Here is a 20,382-nt window from a genome sequence, read left to right on the forward strand (position 1 = left end):
TGGTGTCAGTGAAGTTACCTCTTTATTCAAAGAAACCAAAACAGCGCAGGCCTTGTGATCACAGCAACCCTTCCCGGTAGGTCTTGTCCCAATGAGGCAGTTGCAAGGATTGAAGGACCCTGCCTTCCCACCACTCCCAGCAATCTGAGACTTGTTCACCTTGTCTCTCTTCGCTCCGCCCTCTTCATTTCTCTGGGAGGGGAGCTGGTTGCAGAAGAAGGGGGGAGACTCCCTGGAATCTTTAGCAGCCTGCCTCTTGCCCCTCCTCCAGCTTTCTGTCCTGCCTCTGAGGCTGGATCTAGACACAGCAAAAAAATGTTTCAGGAAAACACGTTGTAAACGTTATAGTGAGAAATCACATTGCTGAAAGACGGAATAAATGCATTGTGAAATGGTACACACTGGGAGCCTTACTTCCAAAGGTCTTTCTCTTTTCCACCTCTGTTGCTTCTGTTTTGCCTCTTGGTAGAGTGGGAGTGATTAGAACCCAGGACTTCTGGCTCCCAATGGGATCCTGGGCAGCACCTGTCAATTTCTTGAGAGACGTGGACAAACTTCAGATTAGGGTTGCCATACGTCCTCCTTTTCTAGGATACATCTCTTTTCCAGGTCTGGTTGCCATATGTCCCCTTTTTCCTGAACATGTCCTCTTTTTCAGGAGTAAAATCTGTCCGGGCGGATTTTTAAAATTTGGCAAAATGTCTATAGCCTACATCCAGTAGGGGTATTTAAATGAGAGCCATCATAGCATTCTGTAGTTAAAAGCAGAAGTCGGCAAATGTGTCCTCTTTTTTGCTCTTCAAAATATGGCAACTGAGTAGGTTGCGGGGCTGGGCAGTCATCTTGTGGTGTCTTAAAAACAAATGTGGCTTTTGCTCTTAAGTTGCCACAATGCTCATCTTTTTGCTTATGGGAATGGGGGAGGGGGGCTCCCAGCAGTTACGCTTCCTTCCTCCCCTGCCTTCCTTGTGCTGACCTTTGGGTTCCCCTTGCCTCCATCCTCTGCAGTTCTTTGAGGGCAAGGAGCTGCGCCTGAAGCAGGAGTACTTTGTTGTGGCTGCCACGCTGCAAGACATCATCCGCCGCTTCAAGTCCTCCAAGTTTGGCAGCCGCGATCCCGTCCGCACCTCTTTCGACGCCTTCCCAGACAAGGTAGCGGGGCTGGTTTCTCTGACAGGGGCTTGGAGTGCAAGCTGGCTTGGTGTTTGGGGCCAGTGTTGTTGTCAGTCGCCTGCCAATTTCTCCTCCGTGCCTGTTGCTGCTTCTCTCTGTCACTTGGACTCAGCAGAAGTGGTAGCCGGTGACAAGGATCGGCAGCTGGCCTCCCTTGCTCCCTTGCCTGCCTGTTTTCACTCAACAGTGTGCAGAGGCCAGAGGGAGAGCCAGGTTCATCTGGAAATGGGGGGCTCCTGGCAGTTACACTCCCTCCCTCCTGTGGGGACTCTGCAATGGGGTGGGAGCAGGGCTGCATTAACCATTAAAAGGTAAAGGGACCCCTGACCATTAGGTCCGGTCGTGGCTGACTCTGGGGTTGCGGCGCTCAACTCGCTTTATTGGCGTACAGCTTCCGGGTCATATGGCCAGCATGACTAAGCCGCTTCTGGCGAACCAGAGCAGCGCACGGAAATGCCGTTTACCTTCCCGCCGGAGCGGTACCTATTTATCTACTTGCACTCTGATGTGCTTTCGAACTGCTAGGTTGGCAGGAGCAGGGACCGAGCAACAGGAGCTCACCCTGTCATGGGGATTCGAACCGCCGACCTTCTGATCGGCAAGTCCGAGGCTCTGTGGTTTAACCCACAGCGCCACCCGCGTCCCTTGGATTAACCGTTAAGGCAACATAATCATGTGCTTAGGGCCCCAAGGGAAGGGAGCCACAGGGCGGCCTTGATTTCTCCAGTCTGACCTCTCTACCTGATTCTCTTTCCTTGCCTCCTCCAGGTTGCTATTCAGCTCAATGACACCCACCCCTCTCTGGCCATCCCAGAACTCATGAGGGTTTTAGTGGACATTGAGAAGCTGGACTGGGACAAGGTGAGGAGCTGCTGGACTCTAAGCAACGGTCGGTGCCAGAGCAGGGTGGACGGATGCAGAAATCCTTCCCCACGGAGCTTATTTATGTAAATAATGTCTAGCCCGCCTTTTCATGAGGAGGCAGCTTATGACTATTTAAAACGACAATGAAGTCACAATCATAAAATGCATTTATATGACCCCAGCGCTAAATGAAACGAGACCCAACAGCCAAAGGAAACTCTGACAGCAGGAAGAGGAATGTTATGTTAATGTTCTTGTTTATTTATATGCTGCCTGTCAGGCCAAAACCCTCCCAGATACACACAAATACAGATACACACAAAAATACAATCATGCAAATGCAAATGCTACAAACGATGCAAATTCAAAACCTTTCAGCAGTATAAAAACCCAGCACATCAGTGTTCCTGCTAAAAAGCCAAAGAACATTCCCTACAAAAATAAACATTCAGAGAATGCAAGAATATTTAAGAAGCATCTTCATCTTGTGAAGGTCCCAGGCAGGGGTCAGGCAAGGCAGGGGGAAAGCTGGTGGCTTGAGCACTCTCTTGCTCCAGGACCCATTCTCTAAAGGACCCCTGTGCTCGGCAAGTGAGGCTCGCTGGCAGGCAGGCAGAGAGAGGGATCCAGGCAGGTTTCCCATAGGAGGGATGCCCGGAGAATTGGCTCTTTCCACATAATCCCAGGACAGCTCCTGGGGGCTCCTTGCAACTGCTCCGATGTGAGGGACAGGCTCTTTGGGGGTGCTCAAAGAGTGCCTCTGCTTACCCCTTCCAAAAACAAACCCTAGGATCCAACACAGACCCTTCCCCTTGGTAGCTTTGGCTGAAATGAAACCCTGGGAAAGGCTCAGGTCCTGCAATCCTACCAGGTGGGCAGAGAAACCACGAAATCAAAAGCCTGGTCAGGCCTGGACCAGCTGGGCAGAAAGGGGTGTGGTGGGAGGGCGGCTTTACTTTGGGCTCCTTTCCCAACAGCCTTTCTAAAAAGCATTGTTGGTAGTAGCGGTATTGAAAGGGTATATTGGCCTGTGCCTATGTCCTCCTGTTCCAGGTGCATGTCAAGGAAACAGGAGGCAGTCCTGTTAGAAACAAGCTTTTAACCGGGTCTCCTTTTCATGGTTGTGCTCCTCCTCACCAGGGATACCCCAGGGGTTGCATTGTGGGGTGGGGTTCTCTTATCTGCTTTCTCCATCACTGTTTTCCAGTCCCTTTTGAAGACTCTGCAGAGCCATCATCAATCGATCAGGCAGCAGGATCCTCCTGAGCTGGTCCAGCTTGGCTCAAGGGCTGCTGCTGCTGCTTCTCTCTCTCAGTCTCTCTCTCTGTGTCCCTTCTAGGCCTGGGATGTCACAGTGCGAACTTGTGCCTATACCAACCACACCGTGCTGCCAGAGGCTCTGGAGCGTTGGCCTGTCCACCTCCTTGAGGCCCTTCTGCCCCGCCACCTGGAGATCATTTATGAGATCAACCAGCGCTTCCTCGATGTGAGTTCAATAGCCCCGGGTGGGAGAGAAGGGAGGCCCCTGGGGGCGGGTGGGGGGGGTGGGGAGTTGGGAGGACCCTTCCCAGCACCCTCCCCAGGACTGGATGAACTATTAAGCAAAATAAGCACGTGCTTAGGGCATCGAGAAGGAGGGCACTGCAGAAATTCCTCGTTGCCGGATTTTTAACATGAATGGCCACAAATTTGCTCATCTGAGCATTCACTATCTCCGCTGAAGTATAGTAAAAAATCCCAACAGAACAACTATTGCAACAAAGCAGGTTGGGTGATGCCTTATCTCCACTATGTATAGAAGCAGATATGTGACGTAAGATTTGTTTTTGAAGATTTGATCAAAGGTTTTGCAAATGGAAAAAATAATTATTTTCAAATATATAAAAGTGCAGGTACACAAACATTATTTTCCATCTTACTGTGGGTTCCATTTCATTTTGAAAAATAAAAATTATATTTTGCGTGTTAATATTGTTCATATTTTGAAATAGGTATGTATGGGGGCACCAAAATCTTTCAGGTGCGTAGGGCCTCTAAAGGTCTTAATCTGGCCCTGGCCCTTCATTTACCTCTGGGGAAGGAGCTCAAGGGCTGAGTAAGGAAGGCACCGCTCAGGACACTTCGAGTCAGTGCCTGAATTGTTGGGCAACAGAAAACTGGGGGGTGCTGAATGAACACACTCCTATCCCCACTCTTTTTGCTAAATCATCTCTCTCTCCGGTGGCATTTTAAAAGCAAATTGGTCGGGGGGTTTGGTTCCACTTCCTCGAATTCAGTGCTTCCCAAACTTGGGTCTCCAGCTGACTACAATTCCCATCATCCCTGACCACTGGTCCTGCTAGCTAGAGATGATGGGAGTTGTAGTCCAACAACAGCTGGAGACCCAAGTTTGGGAAACCCTGCTCTAATTCAAACCCTGGTTCTGTGCTTGAAATTTTGGGCTTGGAGCAGAGATGGCAGGGAGGGGGTGGGCCCTATAAATGGGAATGGGTGTTAATGTCTTCTTTGGGGCACCCTTCTGTCCCTGCAGAAAGTCTATGCCAAGTTTCCCGGGGACCTCGACCGCATGCGCCGCATGTCTATGGTGGAGGAAGGCAGCGTCAAGCGCATCAACATGGCCCACCTCTGCATCGTGGGCTCCCATGCTGTCAATGGCGTGGCTCGCATCCACTCCGAGATCCTGAAGGCCACCGTGTAGGTACTCTGCCCCACGACAGGCAGGCTTCACCCCCCTTCCCTTTCCTGCCCTCTTCTGGTCCCATGACACATTGTTGGGTGGCTGGTATGAACATATGAAACCGCCAGAGTGTTGGTCCATCAAATTCCACAAGTGCCTCTAATTGCAGTTCTCCTCTTACTCCTCTTCCAGGTTTAAAGACTTCTATGAGTTTGAGCCACACAAATTCCAGAACAAAACCAACGGCATCACCCCCCGTCGCTGGCTGGTCTTGTGCAACCCAGGGCTGGCTGAAATCATTGCCGAGGTGAAGATGAGCAGGATGAGGCCCTCCCTGCTGGCTTTTCCCCATTTGGCCAAATGCAAAGTCTTGGAGGTTTCACTTGAAAAACAAACAAAGAATTTTGGGCCGGTCGGCTCCCACATTTGATTCACAAAATATGGACGTTTAGTCTCTTCAATGGCATTTTAATGCAACATTCTCAATTACAGTTGGATTAAGGCTGTGTGTGTGTGTGTGTGTGTGTGTGTGTGCAAAGGTGGAAGTATTGATTTTTTGAAATCTGTTGGATCTAAAATGCCATTGTATTTCTTCTTAACTACCCCTCCACTTGGCATTATAGAATCAAATTAATTTTTGCATCCATACCTTTGAGTTTGTATGCTAGTTTTCTTCTGGTTTAAGGGACCCCTCCTCCAAATGGCAGATCAGATGGCCAAACTGGGCCTGCCATTAATTGCTGCATTCAAAGTATATGTGTGTGTGGAATTTAACCCTTTCTCTCTCTGCCTCCCCAAAGACTGCTATTTGCATTTTAAGGGAAGATTCCTCTCACTTTGCAGGTTTCCATAACAAAACACGTGCCCATCAGTGGCACTCCTGCAACTAACTGTCACATCCCATTTGGTCCTGAGATGAGCTGGCTGTGGCTCTTACATGGCACATCAGAAAGACCCTCTGCATGTGGCTTGGTGGTGCTTTCAATTATTATTTCACACCTTCCCTGATCAGAGTGTTGAAAACCAGGGATAGGTTTGGCCTTGTGTGAAGCCTCGGGACACTTGTAAATCTTACTGTTCGGACAGGAAGGGTGAGGGAAAGCGGCCAGCACAGAGGGGAGAGGAGGGGGAGAGCCAGTGTGGTGTAGTGGTTAAGAGCGGTAGTCTCGTAATCTGGGGAACTGGGTTCGCGTCTCCGCTCCTCCACATGCAGCTGCTGGGTGACCTTGGGCCAGTCACACTTCTCTGAAATCTCTCAGCCCCACTCACCTCACAGAGTGTTTGTTGTGGGGGAGGAAGGGAAAGGAGAATGTTAGCCGCTTTGAGACTCCTTAAAGGGAGTGAAAGGCGGGATATCAAATCCAAACTCGTCTTCTTCTTCTCTCCTGGTTGCTGTTGCAGAGGGTGCGTGCCCCACACTCCCCACTTCCTGGGGGGCTTGTGGTGAGTTTTTTTCTTCCCATTTCCTCCTCCAGCGCATTGGGGAAGACTACATCTCCGACTTGGATCAGCTGAAGAAACTCCTGAACTTTGTGGAAGATGAAGGTTTCATCCGGGACGTGGCAAAAGTCAAACAGGTGAGGAATAAGGGGTCCATGGGCTAGGGCTGGGCTGGTGGCAGGAGTTTGAAAAACAGCTGGGACCTGGGAGCTGAAAGGCCAAACATTCAAGGCACACACAAGAGCTCTGGTAGACTGTGTTGCCCAAGGGAGGCTCAACTGCCAAGTAAGGAAGTCCTTTTATCCTCCTTCCTGCCCAGGACGAACCAATGGGCAGCTGGGGTGGGGGGAGCCGCTCTGGAGATTCCTTCCCTGGGAAGAAGCTGCAGTTATATGCAACCCACCACAAGGGGCTGTGGTCAGCAGTACCCTGACACTCTGTGAGCGCTTGTGTGTAAACTGTAACAAGCCTCTTGTGCCATGCTGGCACCCAGAAGACCCCCCTCCTGCCTGTTTGGCGGACTGCCTCCTTTCTTTTCAGATCCTTCACTGGAATTCAGTGGGAATCTTGCTGATGCTCAGAGGTTACAGAAGGGTTGCCACCCATCCTGTATAATATAGGATTGTCCTGTATTTCAATGTAAAATGCTGTGTCCTGTATTGATTCTATACAGGACGTAGTTCGTCACATATTTCTGTTTTGCTGATTCATATTCTCTCTCTCTTTTCTATTGCAAGAGAATGGCGGCTGTTTTGGTTGTGTGATTTCGCACTGCACTGCCACCACCCCCAAAAGTACTTTTTTCACACACACTGCCTACAAATGCACATTTGGAGGCAGTGCACAGAATTGCAGGCCTGGAACAAAAGCACTTTTTTGGGGGGGGGGAGAGAATTGCCCTGCAAAATCACATGAGATCATGTCAACCCAAATGACCTCTGTGCTCTTTTGATAAAAAAAATGGGATGTCCCGGTCCAGGACACTTGCAGGCTATGCAATCCCCCACTCTGTCCTGTTCTGTATTTGGTGCCCCCCGATAATGTGCCCCCCTCTTTGGCAGAAGAGAGTCACCGGATCGGGGTTGGGGGGGATGTAATGCAGTTTGAGAATCTGGAATCAAAAGTCTTGCTCTAGACTTCCGGGGTGGCGCCATCGGCAATGGCGGACTCCCTCTGAACTGGAGGGACTAGCTCCGCGTGAAACGGGTCTTTTCCGCTGCGGCGAAGCGGGGACCCTTTTAGAAATCACAGTCGGATGAAGCCTGTGACCATGGGACTCGGCGGGCACCCTTAGCGCCCCCCCAACCCGCAAAGGAACCCAGTAACGGGCTCCGAAGCGAAGAGGGGGAAGTAGCGCGGTGCTGTGAGTCAATTGCTTTTTCCGTGGAGCGAAGCCGCATAGTCGTTGCCGGAGAGCGCTGCCTTCTTTCTGGGACAATTTGGCATCTAAAAGAATCACCCGTGAGTACTTTAACCTTGAACAATTGGATTTTAAATAAGGACTGGCGAGTAGAGAGGAATTGGACTTAAAAATTTATTTCAATTTGGTACTGAAACGGGAAGGTCTAAACAGGAAGTCAGCCTTCCGTTTCTTTGTAGTCAGAACAAAGCAAAGACAACGTAAACTAGAGCTTAGGAATCACTTTCAAAGGATTGGCTTTCATCATTTAAGATTGTTGAACCCCCCCTTCGGTAGCAGGAGAAGAAGGGGGATCTTTTTTGGACTGTTTTAACCTGCAGAAGTGAGTTTAAAGTAAACTTTCCACCGTTCTGATCCTGGAGCGGGGTGTCAAGACTGACGTTTGAAGCTCATTGACCAGAGACAAATGTTTTTGACAGACAGTTAAAAGAAGAGTAACATAGTGATTCCACTGTTTCCTTTTGCATTTTAAAGGAATAAATATTGACAGAATATCTCAAAAAAGAAACTTTGTTGCTATTGTCCTTAAAAGAAAGAACAAACAGAAGTTTTCCCCCTAGAGGGAGACTGTGAAACTGTAACTAATTCCAGGGAGCTTGCAGCTGTTACAGATCGTGGGAAAGAACTTGTGACCTTGCAGGACAATGTTTTCAGAAGCTCTGTTGTGTGCTCTTTGTAAAACAAATGCCCTTTTGGATCAGTTAAGTCAGAAGACGGATTTGATGATTAATGCGGCCAGAACTTTTGAACAGGTAGTGGGAAATTATATGGAGCCCACCCAGGAATTAAAACAGGAGTGTGCCATGACAGTACAGATGAGAGAAGAGGATGCTGCTGAACCTTGGGCGCCAGAAATGGAGGAAGTTGCGGCCCTGCAGGAATATGAGCCTTTGGATTTGACAAATGAACTTGGGAAAAACCAGATTTGGAAAGATAAAGTTTGGATGGGCTTGGAAATGGGGGGTTGGATTGACCCCCCCATGCAGGGATGTTTGGACTTTCCGAGTCTGGCAATGGGCTGTCACATGTTTGGAGTTGTGGGGGCTCTTAATTTTGGAGGGAATCTGAAACATGTTTTTGAATACCACATGGAGTTTAGTCTGGACTATGGAAATGGGGCTGATATGTTGAAAAGGGTCAAAAACATTACCAAGCTGGAGTTCCCACGAGCGAAAGGAAAATATGAAGAAGAGCTGCGGAAGGGACATGGAAGAGACTTGAGGGCCTTGGATATAAGGACATCAGGTTAATGCGCTAGACCAATGGGATAAAAAGGACTGACAAAACCCGGGACCAGGAGGAAGGGACGCTGGATGAAGATTGGATTGTTTTATTTCTTTTTTTTATCACTAGGATTGTTTTAAAAAATTGATGAATGTTTAGGAAAATGTTGAAATGAAATTACTTGGCTCTAGTAAAAATGTTTAAAGAATTAAGTAATAATGATATGGTTATGAGAAGTTGGTAAAAATAAGATTTAAGTTTTAAGTTTTAAGGTTTGCTATAAGACAAGATGAAAATAGATTAAGGTAAGGTAATGACAGAATATTATGAATCATGGAAAGGATTTGCTGCGATAATTATTAACCAGGATACAAGAAAGGGGAGGAGGAGGAGGTCAAAGGAAGAAGGTAAAGAAAACTGTGAACTTGAGAATGATGGATTTATTTTTTTCTTTTTCTTTTTCTGTTTTGTCTTTTTTCTGTAATTTTAAAAAAATTTCAATAAATATCATTTAAAAAAACAAAAGTCTTGCTCTAGTAAGCAGCAATATCCCTTTTGTTAGTTGGGTCCCGTGGGGTTTCTCTTGCGTCCGCAGTTGTATTTTTGGGGGTGTGCTCTGGGAAAACTCACACCCCTCTGCCTCCCCCCCCCCCACATCAGGAGAACAAGCTGAAGTTTTCTGCCTACCTGGAGAAGGAGTACAAAGTGAAGATCAACCCCAACTCGCTCTTCGATATCCAGGTGAAGAGGATTCACGAGTACAAGAGGCAGCTGCTCAACTGCCTCCACATCATCACACTCTACAACCGTGAGTAGGGGGCTCGGGCTATTCTGATCCCCTTGATGTCCCCTTCCCCTGGGGGAAGTGGGGACACCCACCCACAAACTCCTAATTTCCGCATTTTGGGACTGGTTGGGATTAGGGTTGGGAACTGGCGGCTCCACGTTGATTCCAGCCACCAGGGAGGGGGCTGAGTTGAGTGGTCAGCAGCCCCCTCCTCTCCTGGAAGGGCTGAGAAGGGGGGCGGTGCTGTAGAGATAAGGAGAGGCAGGAGCAGTGCTATTTTTCTAGAAAAAGAGGTGCCAGAATTCACTATGAACACCTCCCTTGTTCTCTTATACAGTTGTACCTTGGTTGTTGAACTTAATCCATTCCGGGAGTCCGTTCGACTCCTGGAACTGTTCGAAAATGAAGGCGCGACTTCCAATTGGCTGTAGGAGCTTCCTGCACTCCATTGGAAGCTGCCTAAGTTGCATCAGACATTCGGCTTCCCAAAAATGTTCGCAAACTGACTCACTTCCATTTGGGAGCCAAAACGTCTGAGTACCAAGGCGTTTGAGAACCAAGGTATGACTGTAATGGCAATGGCTGACTGTGGACAAACGCTGGCTCCCTCGGCCTGAAAAGCGAGATGAGCGCCGCAAGCCCATAGTCACCTTTGACTGGACTTAACCGTCCAGGAGTCCTTTACCTTTTTAAAATAATGTGCAGTGTTTTATTGTTTTTAAAAATGTGGGAAGAATCAGCTGGAGCGGGGGCTGATGAGGGCTTGCCCAAGGCATTTTGATGCCTGCACAGTTTCATGTGCAGAAGTCGGCTCTGCATTGTCTGGGAAGCACACATGGACACATACACACTGATACTGTCCTCCAACACTGGCTACAGCCAGTGGGTTCAGGCGAACTGGCTAGGAAGACTTCCACCAGTGCTTTGGTGCCTGTGAAGTTAATTAATGCTGTCATGTTAATTAATGGGGGTTGTGGGAAGGCTGGTTTCCCCTCTCCCCCTTCTGTGGCCCTAGGCCTCTCCTACCCCAAAGCTGGGATGGGGTAGTGCCAGAGAGAACCTCCTTTACCTCCTTTCTGCTGCCAAGCATTAGAGGAAGAGTTTGGGCAACCTGGTGAAATCTGGTGTGGGGACATTGCAGGGGTGGGGGCATTGCAGCTCCCTGAATCTGGGGCAGGAGGTCCCAGAGTGTCGCTGTTTGTTTCACCTTTTTCTCCTCCCTGCAGGGATCAAGAGGGAGCCAAACAAGCAATTTGTGCCACGGACGATCATGATTGGAGGCAAAGTGAGAGCCATGAGCGGTGCAGGGTGGGGGTGACAAGTTCTGGGGGGCTGTTGTATGGGTGAGGGTGGCAAGTCTGGAGAGGGGTGGGGCAGATAGGAAGGAAAGGGTTGGTTGGCGCCTTATATGCCCCCTTCCTGCAATTCCTGCAGCCAAGCTGGTGCCAAATGCCTTGCTCTGCCTTCCTTTGGACCACATCAGCGAGACCAAGAGGGGGGCCTTGTTGTCTGGGCAGCCCAGGACCTCCATACACCCTGCCCAGGCTTGCGCCCCAGGGAGGTCACTTTGGCATAGATAAGGCAGCGGTTTGACTTCACCCACGGAGGCACACTCCATTGTCTCTCGAGGCAGATGGATGGCAACAAGAAGTTTTGGCCCATTTCTCCCACCTGTTAGGGCCATCTTAAATCTTCTCTTCTCCATAGGCTGCCCCTGGCTACCACATGGCCAAGATGATCATCAAACTCATCACGTCCATTGGGGACATTGTCAATCACGACCCTGTCATCGGAGATCGGCTCAAGGTCATCTTCTTAGAGAACTACCGTGTCTCGCTGGCTGAGAAAGGTAACTCAAGGGGCCAGGGTGGGCTTGTGGGATTCTCTCAGCTGACCAGCTTCACCCCACCTGGGCTCACCTGGAGCTTGGGATGTCATTATCCTTCGACATTTGAGATGAAGGCTTCTGCCTGAAATGCGCAGCAAGACGCATCGCAATGCATATTTTAGAATGTGTTTAGAAATGCATTCATCAAGATAAAAAAAAAATTCAGTATATTTTGTGATAATATATTTTAGCACAAATTTTTTATTTCGTAAAATTTGTACGCTGCTTGATGGTTTTTTTTAAAACAAAGAAACCTCAAAGTTGTTTCAGATGAAAAGGATTGAAATTATCAATAAGAAAAATTAAAAACAAGTCTTTAAAGCTTTCAGAAAGTTAAAGTAATGAAACAGATTAAAATCTGCATTGACTTTCTAAAAAATCATGGGGATTGAAAACAACCACCACACACACAAACGAAATTTGCAGATGGATATGCAAACGCGACGGGATGGAGTCTGTGATAAATGAGCCTGTCTGTGATTGACATAGGCTGGAAAGGAGGACGATCTCCCTATCTCTTGGGTGGGCTTCTCCTGTCCCTTTGTGTGACAACCCCAGGCCTCCCCACTGAGCCCCCCCCCCTGCTTTCCCTGCAGTGGTCCCTGCCTCCGACCTCTCGGAACAGATCTCCACAGCTGGCACAGAGGCCTCTGGCACCGGGAACATGAAGTTCATGCTGAACGGGGCACTGACGATTGGCACCATGGATGGTGCTAACGTGGAGATGGCCGAGGAGGCTGGCGAGGAGAACTTCTTCATTTTCGGCATGCGGGTGGAGGACGTGGACGAGCTGGACAGGAAGGGGTGAGTGTGCCAGTTGGGGTTGCTCATTCTGGGCCCCATTGACCTTCCTTGGCTCCTGGGCTTCTTCTGCCCGCCCTTCTGGCCTTTGCTGCGATTTCAAAGTGCTCAAAGGGGCGTACCATGAAGGCAAGGAGGCAAAGGCCAGCCCTGTTGTTGGAGATTTAAATGCCTATATAGTTTCAGACCCATCTTAGTCCAGCTCCCCTCTTTCTCACAGCAACCCACTAGTTTCCGAGCACAATTCAAAGTGTTGGTGCTGACCTTTAAAGCCCTAAATGGCCTCGGTCCTGTATACCTGAAGGAGAGTCTCCACCCCCATCGTTCTGCCCAGACACTGAGATCCAGCGCTGAGGGCCTTCTGGCGGTTCCCTCATTGCGAGAAGTGAGGTTACAGGGAACCAGGCAGAGGGCCTTCTCGGTAGTGGCGCCCGCCCTGTGGAACACCCTCCCTTCAGATGTGAAGGAAATAGGCAGCTATCTTATCTTTAAAAGACATCTGAAGGCAGCCCTGTTTAGGGAAGTTTTTAATATTTAATGCTGTATTGTTTTTAACACTCGATTGGGAGCCGCCCAGAGTGGCTGGGGTATATATAAATAAATTGTTGTTGTTGTTGTTGTTCCTGGGAAGGGTATGTGGGAGATGAGCACAGTAGGCCTCTCCCGATGTTGTTCATGAGTGAGCACTCTTCAGGGCTAGACTGCCACTGCTGCTAGAGGTACCACAGCCATCACTGAAATCATTATCCTTACCTAAGAACGTATGGAAGGCCTGGGAGGGTGTGGATACTACACATGCTCTGAGTTAAATTCTGCCCTTTCTCCTCGCCCCCTGCCCCGCAGCTACTGTGCCAAGGACTACTATGACCACATCCCTGAGCTGAAGCAAGTTATCGACCAGCTGAGCAGCGGCTTCTTTTCTCCCAAGCAGCCGGACCTCTTTAAGGACATTGTCAACATGCTCATGTATCACGACAGGTGAGACGGCTGGGCATTGGGGTGGGGGAGTGCTGCTGCCTTGCTTGCCAGAACCCTCTGGAGGCCTCAGCGCTGCCAAATTCTTCCTTTCCATCTCTTTTTGCGGTGCCTCTGCTGCTCAAGGTGCGTCTCGCCCTGTCCACCCCGCAAACAAATGAAACGAACCTGGCCTGGGCACTGATCACAAGGCATCCTTTCCCACCTTTTGAGAGAGGGAAGCTTCAGGACCAAGCACACCCGATGCTCACTCAGGGGTGGGCAAGATCTCAATCTCCCCTGCCCCTTCATGGGCCAGATTCAACAGGTGTGGACTTGTAAATTTGGAAGGGGCCACGAGGGTCATCGAGTCCAACCCGCTGCAGTACAGGAATATTTTTGCCCAACCTGGGACTGGAACCCATCACCCTGAGATTAAGAGCCTCGTGCTCAACCAACTCAGCTATCCTGGAAGGACCACCCACCTGCCAATCACCTGATGTAGCAATGAGGTCAGACTTCAAAGCAGTGGTGGTGTGGGAGGGGTTGCCAGGAGTCCTGGGTGCTCCTTTGAAGTCCGGCCAGCCAGCTGGCTTCCTGCAGGGACTGGCTGTGGGCTAAGAGTTGTGGGCTGTGTCTCTGCCTGCTCCACACCTGCCATTCCCTGTAACTTTTTGGGGGGCAGGGGTGTGTGTGGAATAGCCAGAGCTCCTCACTCCTGGGCTTAATGCTTAGAACCAAAGTCTGTGTTGGGTTGTTCTTTTGCCCATCTAGTCCAGCATCCTGTTTTGCCCAGTAACCCAGCAGATGCCCCCCATCAGAACCCGAGTGCCACAGCCCCCTCTCCTCACTTGTGATGCCCAGCTGGCACCCAGAGGCCAGTGAATTTGTTTAATCCTCTTTTTGTTCAATTCCACTGTGCCTTTTGGGGAAAACCTTTCACCTTTTGTTTTAATTGCAGGCATGGGTTGTGGCACGTGGAGAGGGGAGGGGGCTCCTTATCAGGACAAAGATTATCCTCCCCCCACCCAAAAAAGTGGCTATGAAACCTGTTTTTCTAAGCTCATGTTGGGTAGGGGTGGAGTTTGGTCCCTGGCATGGCTGGGAAGAGAGAAGCTTCCTCTCCCTCTATTTTCTGGTCTGAATAACAGTGCCCCCCCCCAATGCACCTATAGTTAATTAAAGAAAAGTGGAAAAACTCCCATCTCCCCATGGTCTTCTGTTAGGGCCGCTATTTGCCCAGCAGGTGGCAGCCTAAAGTGGCACTGGCTGGCCGAGGGAGGTGGGAAAGAGCAATCCCCTCCAAATCCGGTTCCTGAGCTGATGTTTCATCTCTCCCCGAACTGGCCCTCCAATGATTGTGGAAACTGTTCATGGCTGGTTGTTGTTTAGTCGTTTAGTCGTGTCTGACTCTTCGTGACCCCATGGACCAGAGCATGCCAGGCACTCCTGTCTTCCACTGCCTCCTGCAGTTTGGTCAAAGTTCTCAAAGTTCATGGCTTACACTTTCCCAAATGTTGTGATAGCCTGTAGTTGTAACTCCTGGGACAGCTCAGTTGGTAGAGCCTTAGACTATTAATCTCAGGGTTGTGGGTTCGAGCCCCACCTTGGGCAAAAGAGTCCTGCCTTGCATCACAGATAGGCAACCCTTGTGAGCCCTTGCAATTCTACAATTCTATGATTCCACAGGCTTTGCTGGGATTTGCTGGGTGTGATTTGTCAGCTTGCAGGTTGTACTTTGGATACTTCTCTGTGTGTGTGCGTGCGTGCAGAGGAGTTGTTTTGTGGCTGCTCCTGTTACCCTAGTGGCTGGGGGGGCAGTGACTGTGTGTGTGTGTGTACGCTTGCGCTTAGAGGCAAGAGGGCAGCAGGGATAGCACTGGAGGTATTAAATGACTATCGGACTTTGAAAAGCTGGTACCACTGGATCAAGTCCATCAATTATGTCAGATTAATTAAATGAAAGAGTTTTAACTGGATTTTGAATAAATGCGCAACCCATCGCCACCGCTTTGAATTGCGTTGTTATGCTTCTCTCCCCTCCCTGTAGGTTCAAAGTCTTTGCCGATTACGAGTCCTACATCAAATGTCAAGAAAAGGTCAATGCTCTTTATAAGGTGAGGCAGTGCCCCCCACATGCCCAATGGTAGTGGGATGGAGATGGCGTTGGTGAAAAAGGACCGTTGCTGTGTGCATGTATGTTTCATAGATCAGGTGTCAATGCCAGATGTGCTGAATGACAGGGAAGCCAAGCAGTCTCCAGCAGACCTCAACCCTTGCTCTCTGACTGTCACCCCAGTCTGCTGCTTAGTATCTCCCTTGCATAACTCTTAACTCCAGTTCTAAAACCCTAACCTAAAATACTGGCGTTGTCTTTCAAATTGACTCTTGGTGGAGGAAGGGAGTGTCATGCCCTGGTTGGACACAAGAGGAATGGTGGAGGGAACCCCCAAGGGAAGAAGGCTCAGAGCCCAGGGAGTGGTGATGGGACAGCAAGAGGTCAGAGGGAGAAGACTGCAAAGAGGCAACAGGGCTTAGTGAGCTGGGAGAGTTGGTGTCAGAGAGAAGTCCAGAATCAGAGGCAGAAGCTGAAGCAGATGAGTGGGAGGAGGCAGAGATGATTAAATTCTTTCACCTATTATACCCAGGGCTTTAGGGTGTCTCACACCCACAAACTCATAACAATAAGAATCCCAGCTTTAAAAGGAAATCCTCATAGCTGAACCTCTGGCCACAGGAGGCCCTAGAGCTGGTCCTCTCCAATGGTTTGGGAACAGGTTGAGCAGGGGTGTCCAGGTGCCCACACACTGAAATGTGGGGGGGAGGCTCCCTTCTTCCCTCTCATGATTCGCTGCTTTGGTCTCTATCCTCAGAACACCAAGGAGTGGACCAAGAAGGTGATCAGGAACATTGCTTGTTCCGGAAAGTTCTCCAGCGACCGCACCATCGCCCAGTACGCCCGTGAAATCTGGGGTGTTGAGCCCAGCCGCCAAAAGATCCCCGCCCCTGACGAGCCTCGGGAGTGAAGGACCCCCCCCCCCCATGTGCCATCAGCAACTTCAATGGGGCAGCTCAAAATCAATGGGTCCCCCACCCCCCTTTTTCATCTGGCTCCAAATGTACAATCACTTTTTCTTGCAGGGGGAAGGAGGTCAAAGGAGGAGATTGTTTTTCTGTCTAGGTTCCCCCTCTCCCCATTTTAGAATCTGCCCCATAGGAGCTGTGGGCAGGCAATTCGGCCCAGTCCCCCTTCTCCCCCCTTCCTGCCATGCTCTGCTATTTATTTTAAGGGGGGGGGTCCACACCTTGATTTTACAACCCATCTCTGCTTCTGAAGCCCTTCTTTTGTTCAAAGGGGTGTCTATGGCTTCCCCCCTTTTTAAGGGGGCTTCTCTGTCCCATTTTTATCTTCAAGGGATGTATTGCTGGGTAGGGAGGGAGGATTTTATCTCCTCACTTTTAAAGCAGCACTTGGCCTGTTTCGTCAAAATGGAGCAACGTGGCTCCTGGAGGGGAGAGGGCGCCATACCGGATGAAAATAATAATAAAGGTTTTTAAAACTACTGTCAGCCGCAGGAATGTATTTTTACGGGGGGCGGATACTTGTGCATTCCTGGAGCGTCTTCCTCTGAGCAGGGTGTAATGTGGAGTGCGATGGATCCCCACTGTTAAATCTTTTATTATTTTAAGATGCAGAACCACCAGGGTCACTCTAAGCAAGGTGGGATTAGACCAGGGGTCAGCAAACTTTTTCAGCAGGGGGCCAGTCCACGGTCCCTCAGACCTTGTGGGGGGCTGGACTATATTTTGGGGAAAAAACAACATGAACAAATTCCTATGCCCCACGAATAACCCAGAGATGCATTTTAAATAAAAGGGCACATTCTAGTCATGTAATAACACGCTGATTCCCAGACCGTCCATGGGCCAAATTTAGAAGGCGATTGGGCCGGATACAGCCCCCGGGCCTTAGTTTGCCTACCCATGGATTAGACTCCGAAGATTCAGGGTTGATCTGGAAATGAGCGGGGTGGGTTGGGATGGAGGGAGAGGGGAATTATTAAAGGAAGCCCTGAGGATTTGCCTATCCTCAGAAAATCAGACAAATCTGTCCTGCAGCTGGGAGAGGCTGTATGTGTCCGTCCATTGGGGGTGGGGGCTGCATTTTGTGTTCCTAATCCTGCCTCCCCCATATCTACAGCGTTCTTTCATTCTCACACCTGACAACCCAAAAGCCCTCTTACACAAAGCAGTAGTTTTGCGGCTATTACCCTTGATGGCTGCGCTCACTCTCCATAGCTGGAGGCAGTAAATGGTTCTTAGTTCCTGGAAACAGCAGGAGGGGAGAGTGTTGTGTTGTGCTCATTGGGGCAACTGGTTGGCCACTATGAAAATTATAAAGTTGTAGAGTTGGAAGGGAACCCTGAGGATCATCTAGTTCAACCCCCCCCCCACAATGCAGGAATATGCAGCTGTTCTATATGTGGATCGAACCTGCAACCTTGGTGTTACCAGCACTACGTTCTAAGCAACTGACCAGGGGTTCATGTTCACCTGTTCATCCTCCCACATGATCTAGGGCCATCGCTTGCCCACGGTGCCCCTTCCGCTGTCTACATGAGACCTGAATAAAATAAAAAAATTAAAATGGCAGCATAACTCCCTGGTTGCTGCTGACCTCAGCCACTCCCCGGTTGTCAAGAAAACGCCTTTGACAGGGAAGTTTCTGTGGGGAACTGGGGAGTTGGAACGGATCAGCAAATTTGATCCAATTCATTTTGGTCTTGGATCAAAACCGGGGAGACATAAAATGGGCAAAAGGAGGAAGTTTTGTGACATCAACAGCGACGACAGCGGTGAATGGTTGCGCTGACCTTGTAGACACCTGAGCTTTGATAGAAAGATCACAGAGCAGACCTGCTCTTTGGTCCCACAGTTTACAAAACCCCATATGCACCTGCCCAACTGAGATGAACACTTGGTTGGACTCTAATCCGCAAAAGTTTCTGCGTCCATCTATCTCCAAAGTTGTTCCAGCGCCAGAAGAGTCTCCATTGTGGCTGCTGCTCCAGACACTCTGGGCCAGAGTCACATGAGGACATCTTCTTTGGCTCCAAGCTGTCCAGTTTGTAGATGTCATGTGCAGATGTTAGCGAGAAGGGGGTGCCCTGGGTCTCTCTGGAAAGGAAATGAAGAGAAGCCACTAGGGCTGTATTTCTCCTGGTCCAGCCTGGGAGCTTGAACAAGGTCAAAAGGTGTCACACACACACACACACACACACACAGAGCTCAAACTGGGGAAGCTGCTATGTGTGAAGGAAACAAATGACAAGCTGCAGTTTGAGACACACACACACACACACACACACACACATCCAGAGTGGGTGATCTGTGAGCACATTAGGGTGCTGGCTGGTGGGAAGATATTCTCCAGAAACTGGATGTGGGAACACTGGACCTTCAGGTGCCTGTTGGAGTGTTCAGCCTACACATATATAAATAAATGCAAATATTACAAAACCAAAGGAAACTACCCCTGGACCTTCTCACTGTTCAGTCCAGGGTGTGTGCGAGAGCATAGCAGCATTCTCTGTTGAGGTGACATTGGACAGTCAGAACACTTTTTGCTGCACAATCCATGACGCATATTTCTGCATGTGCTGGAATCAACAAGTGATAAAAAGTGGCAGGTGCTAACCCAGTAAGATGTTGCAGTCAAACCTTACAGCAGCTTTGAGTCAGTACAATGTTTAATTTTATCCTTCCCATTCTACCCCTTGATGGAGAATGTCCTTTTCCTTTTCCCCCTTTTATAATAGATTGTGAATACTAGATCTTTGCCATTCAGGCTCTCCTCCTCTTAAACATTTCTCATATATATATATATATATATATATATATATATATATATATATATATATATGGGGAGCAGGTGGTCTTGCTTCTTTCTCCCCACCCCCCCTTCTCTTGTATCCCTTTTTCATTTCATTTCTTTTTATCTCTTCTTCTTTTCCTTTTCTTTCTTCTTTGGTGTCCTCTGCTGGGGGCCTCTCTTAGGGTCCAGAGATTGCACATTCATGGGGCAGGTAGATGCTTGATGGAGGGTCCCTCCGTGGGGTTGGTCTCCCAGAGTGAGAGGCTGGGGGAAGATCCCAGGTGACAGCTGGAAGGGGCTACTACCATTTGTGGGGGTGGTAAAGCCTCAGCGCCTAGGGCTTGCCGATCGAAAGGTCGGCGGTTCGAATCCCAGCGGCGGGGTGCGCTCCCGTTGTTCGGTCCCAGCGCCTGCCAACCTAGCAGTTCGAAAGCACTCCCGGGTGCAAGTAGATAAATAGGGACCGCTTACTAGCGGGAAGGTAAACGGCGTTTCCGTGTGCGGCTCTGGCTCGCCAGATGCAGCTTGTCACGCTGGCCACGTGACCCGGAAGTGTCTCCGGACAGCGCTGGCCCCCGGCCTCTTAAGTGAGATGGGCGCACAACCCTAGAGTCTGTCAAGACTGGCCCGTACGGGCAGGGGTACCTTTACCTTTACCTTTAAGGGTTCAGAACTACATTTAAGATAGGACTCCATGCTCAATTTTTTTTCTTTTTTGTAGCTGTTTTTGTTTACATTAATTTTCTGCATCCTATTGTATCACGAAAAAACTTCAATAAAAATCTTAATGGCAAAAAGCAGGGGCAGGTGAGAGCCAGTCTGAGCCTCCATCCTAAATACTAGATCCGTTCTTTGCTAAAGATCCCATTTCCCCCATGACCTTGAGCAAATCCCTTCCTTGGTCCCCAGGGGTCAGTGATGGTCCCTAAGGCGTCAGGCAGGGAATTGAGAATGTGCCATTCTCCTCCCCGCCAGCCCTTCCAGTCAGCCTCAACAGCTGCTCCTTCACACCCAGAGAGTCATCCCTAAAAATAGTCCCTGCCCCACAGCCACACCTGCTTGTCTTCTTTAGCAGACCTGGGGTGTTTCTCTGTATGTTTTCTTGCAAGAGGGTGATGAGCTTTGTATCAGTCCTGGTGTGCCCTCATAGTGTTTGGGGTCCAAGGAGGAGCTCCTCATTTGGTCAAGAGAAGGGAACCTGGGAGGGATGACTTAAAAGCCACCTTTGCCACAACTTTCTTCTCACTTTCCTTAAGAGTTGCAGAGTTTTACCTTGTGG

At 49.5% G+C, this 20,382-nt stretch overlaps 1 protein-coding gene and 1 non-coding gene across 2 annotated transcripts in view; both read left to right on the forward strand.

Annotated features, from left to right (window-relative positions):
• PYGM (glycogen phosphorylase, muscle associated) overlaps window positions 1-16,791 on the forward strand; it is a 28,548-nt gene extending 11,757 nt beyond the window's left edge. Inside the window, exons 7-19 of the mRNA XM_053368851.1 lie at window positions 1,009-1,152; window positions 1,942-2,034; window positions 3,377-3,523; window positions 4,568-4,731; window positions 4,907-5,021; window positions 6,190-6,291; window positions 9,459-9,606; window positions 10,812-10,870; window positions 11,293-11,434; window positions 12,070-12,277; window positions 13,118-13,252; window positions 15,279-15,345; window positions 16,102-16,791. Of these exons, the coding sequence (XP_053224826.1) occupies window positions 1,009-1,152; window positions 1,942-2,034; window positions 3,377-3,523; window positions 4,568-4,731; window positions 4,907-5,021; window positions 6,190-6,291; window positions 9,459-9,606; window positions 10,812-10,870; window positions 11,293-11,434; window positions 12,070-12,277; window positions 13,118-13,252; window positions 15,279-15,345; window positions 16,102-16,254 (1,677 nt within the window). The 3' untranslated portion in view covers window positions 16,255-16,791. The remainder of the gene's footprint in view (window positions 1-1,008; window positions 1,153-1,941; window positions 2,035-3,376; window positions 3,524-4,567; window positions 4,732-4,906; window positions 5,022-6,189; window positions 6,292-9,458; window positions 9,607-10,811; window positions 10,871-11,292; window positions 11,435-12,069; window positions 12,278-13,117; window positions 13,253-15,278; window positions 15,346-16,101) is intronic.
• Window positions 14,769-14,842, forward strand: TRNAN-AUU (transfer RNA asparagine (anticodon AUU)). The gene has a single exon. It is a non-coding gene; the product is annotated as a tRNA-Asn (tRNA).
• Window positions 16,792-20,382: the final 3,591 nt, after the last annotated feature.

This window comes from Podarcis raffonei, chromosome 16 (genome assembly GCF_027172205.1).
Source record: "Podarcis raffonei isolate rPodRaf1 chromosome 16, rPodRaf1.pri, whole genome shotgun sequence".
NCBI classification, from domain to species: domain Eukaryota; kingdom Metazoa; phylum Chordata; class Lepidosauria; order Squamata; family Lacertidae; genus Podarcis; species Podarcis raffonei.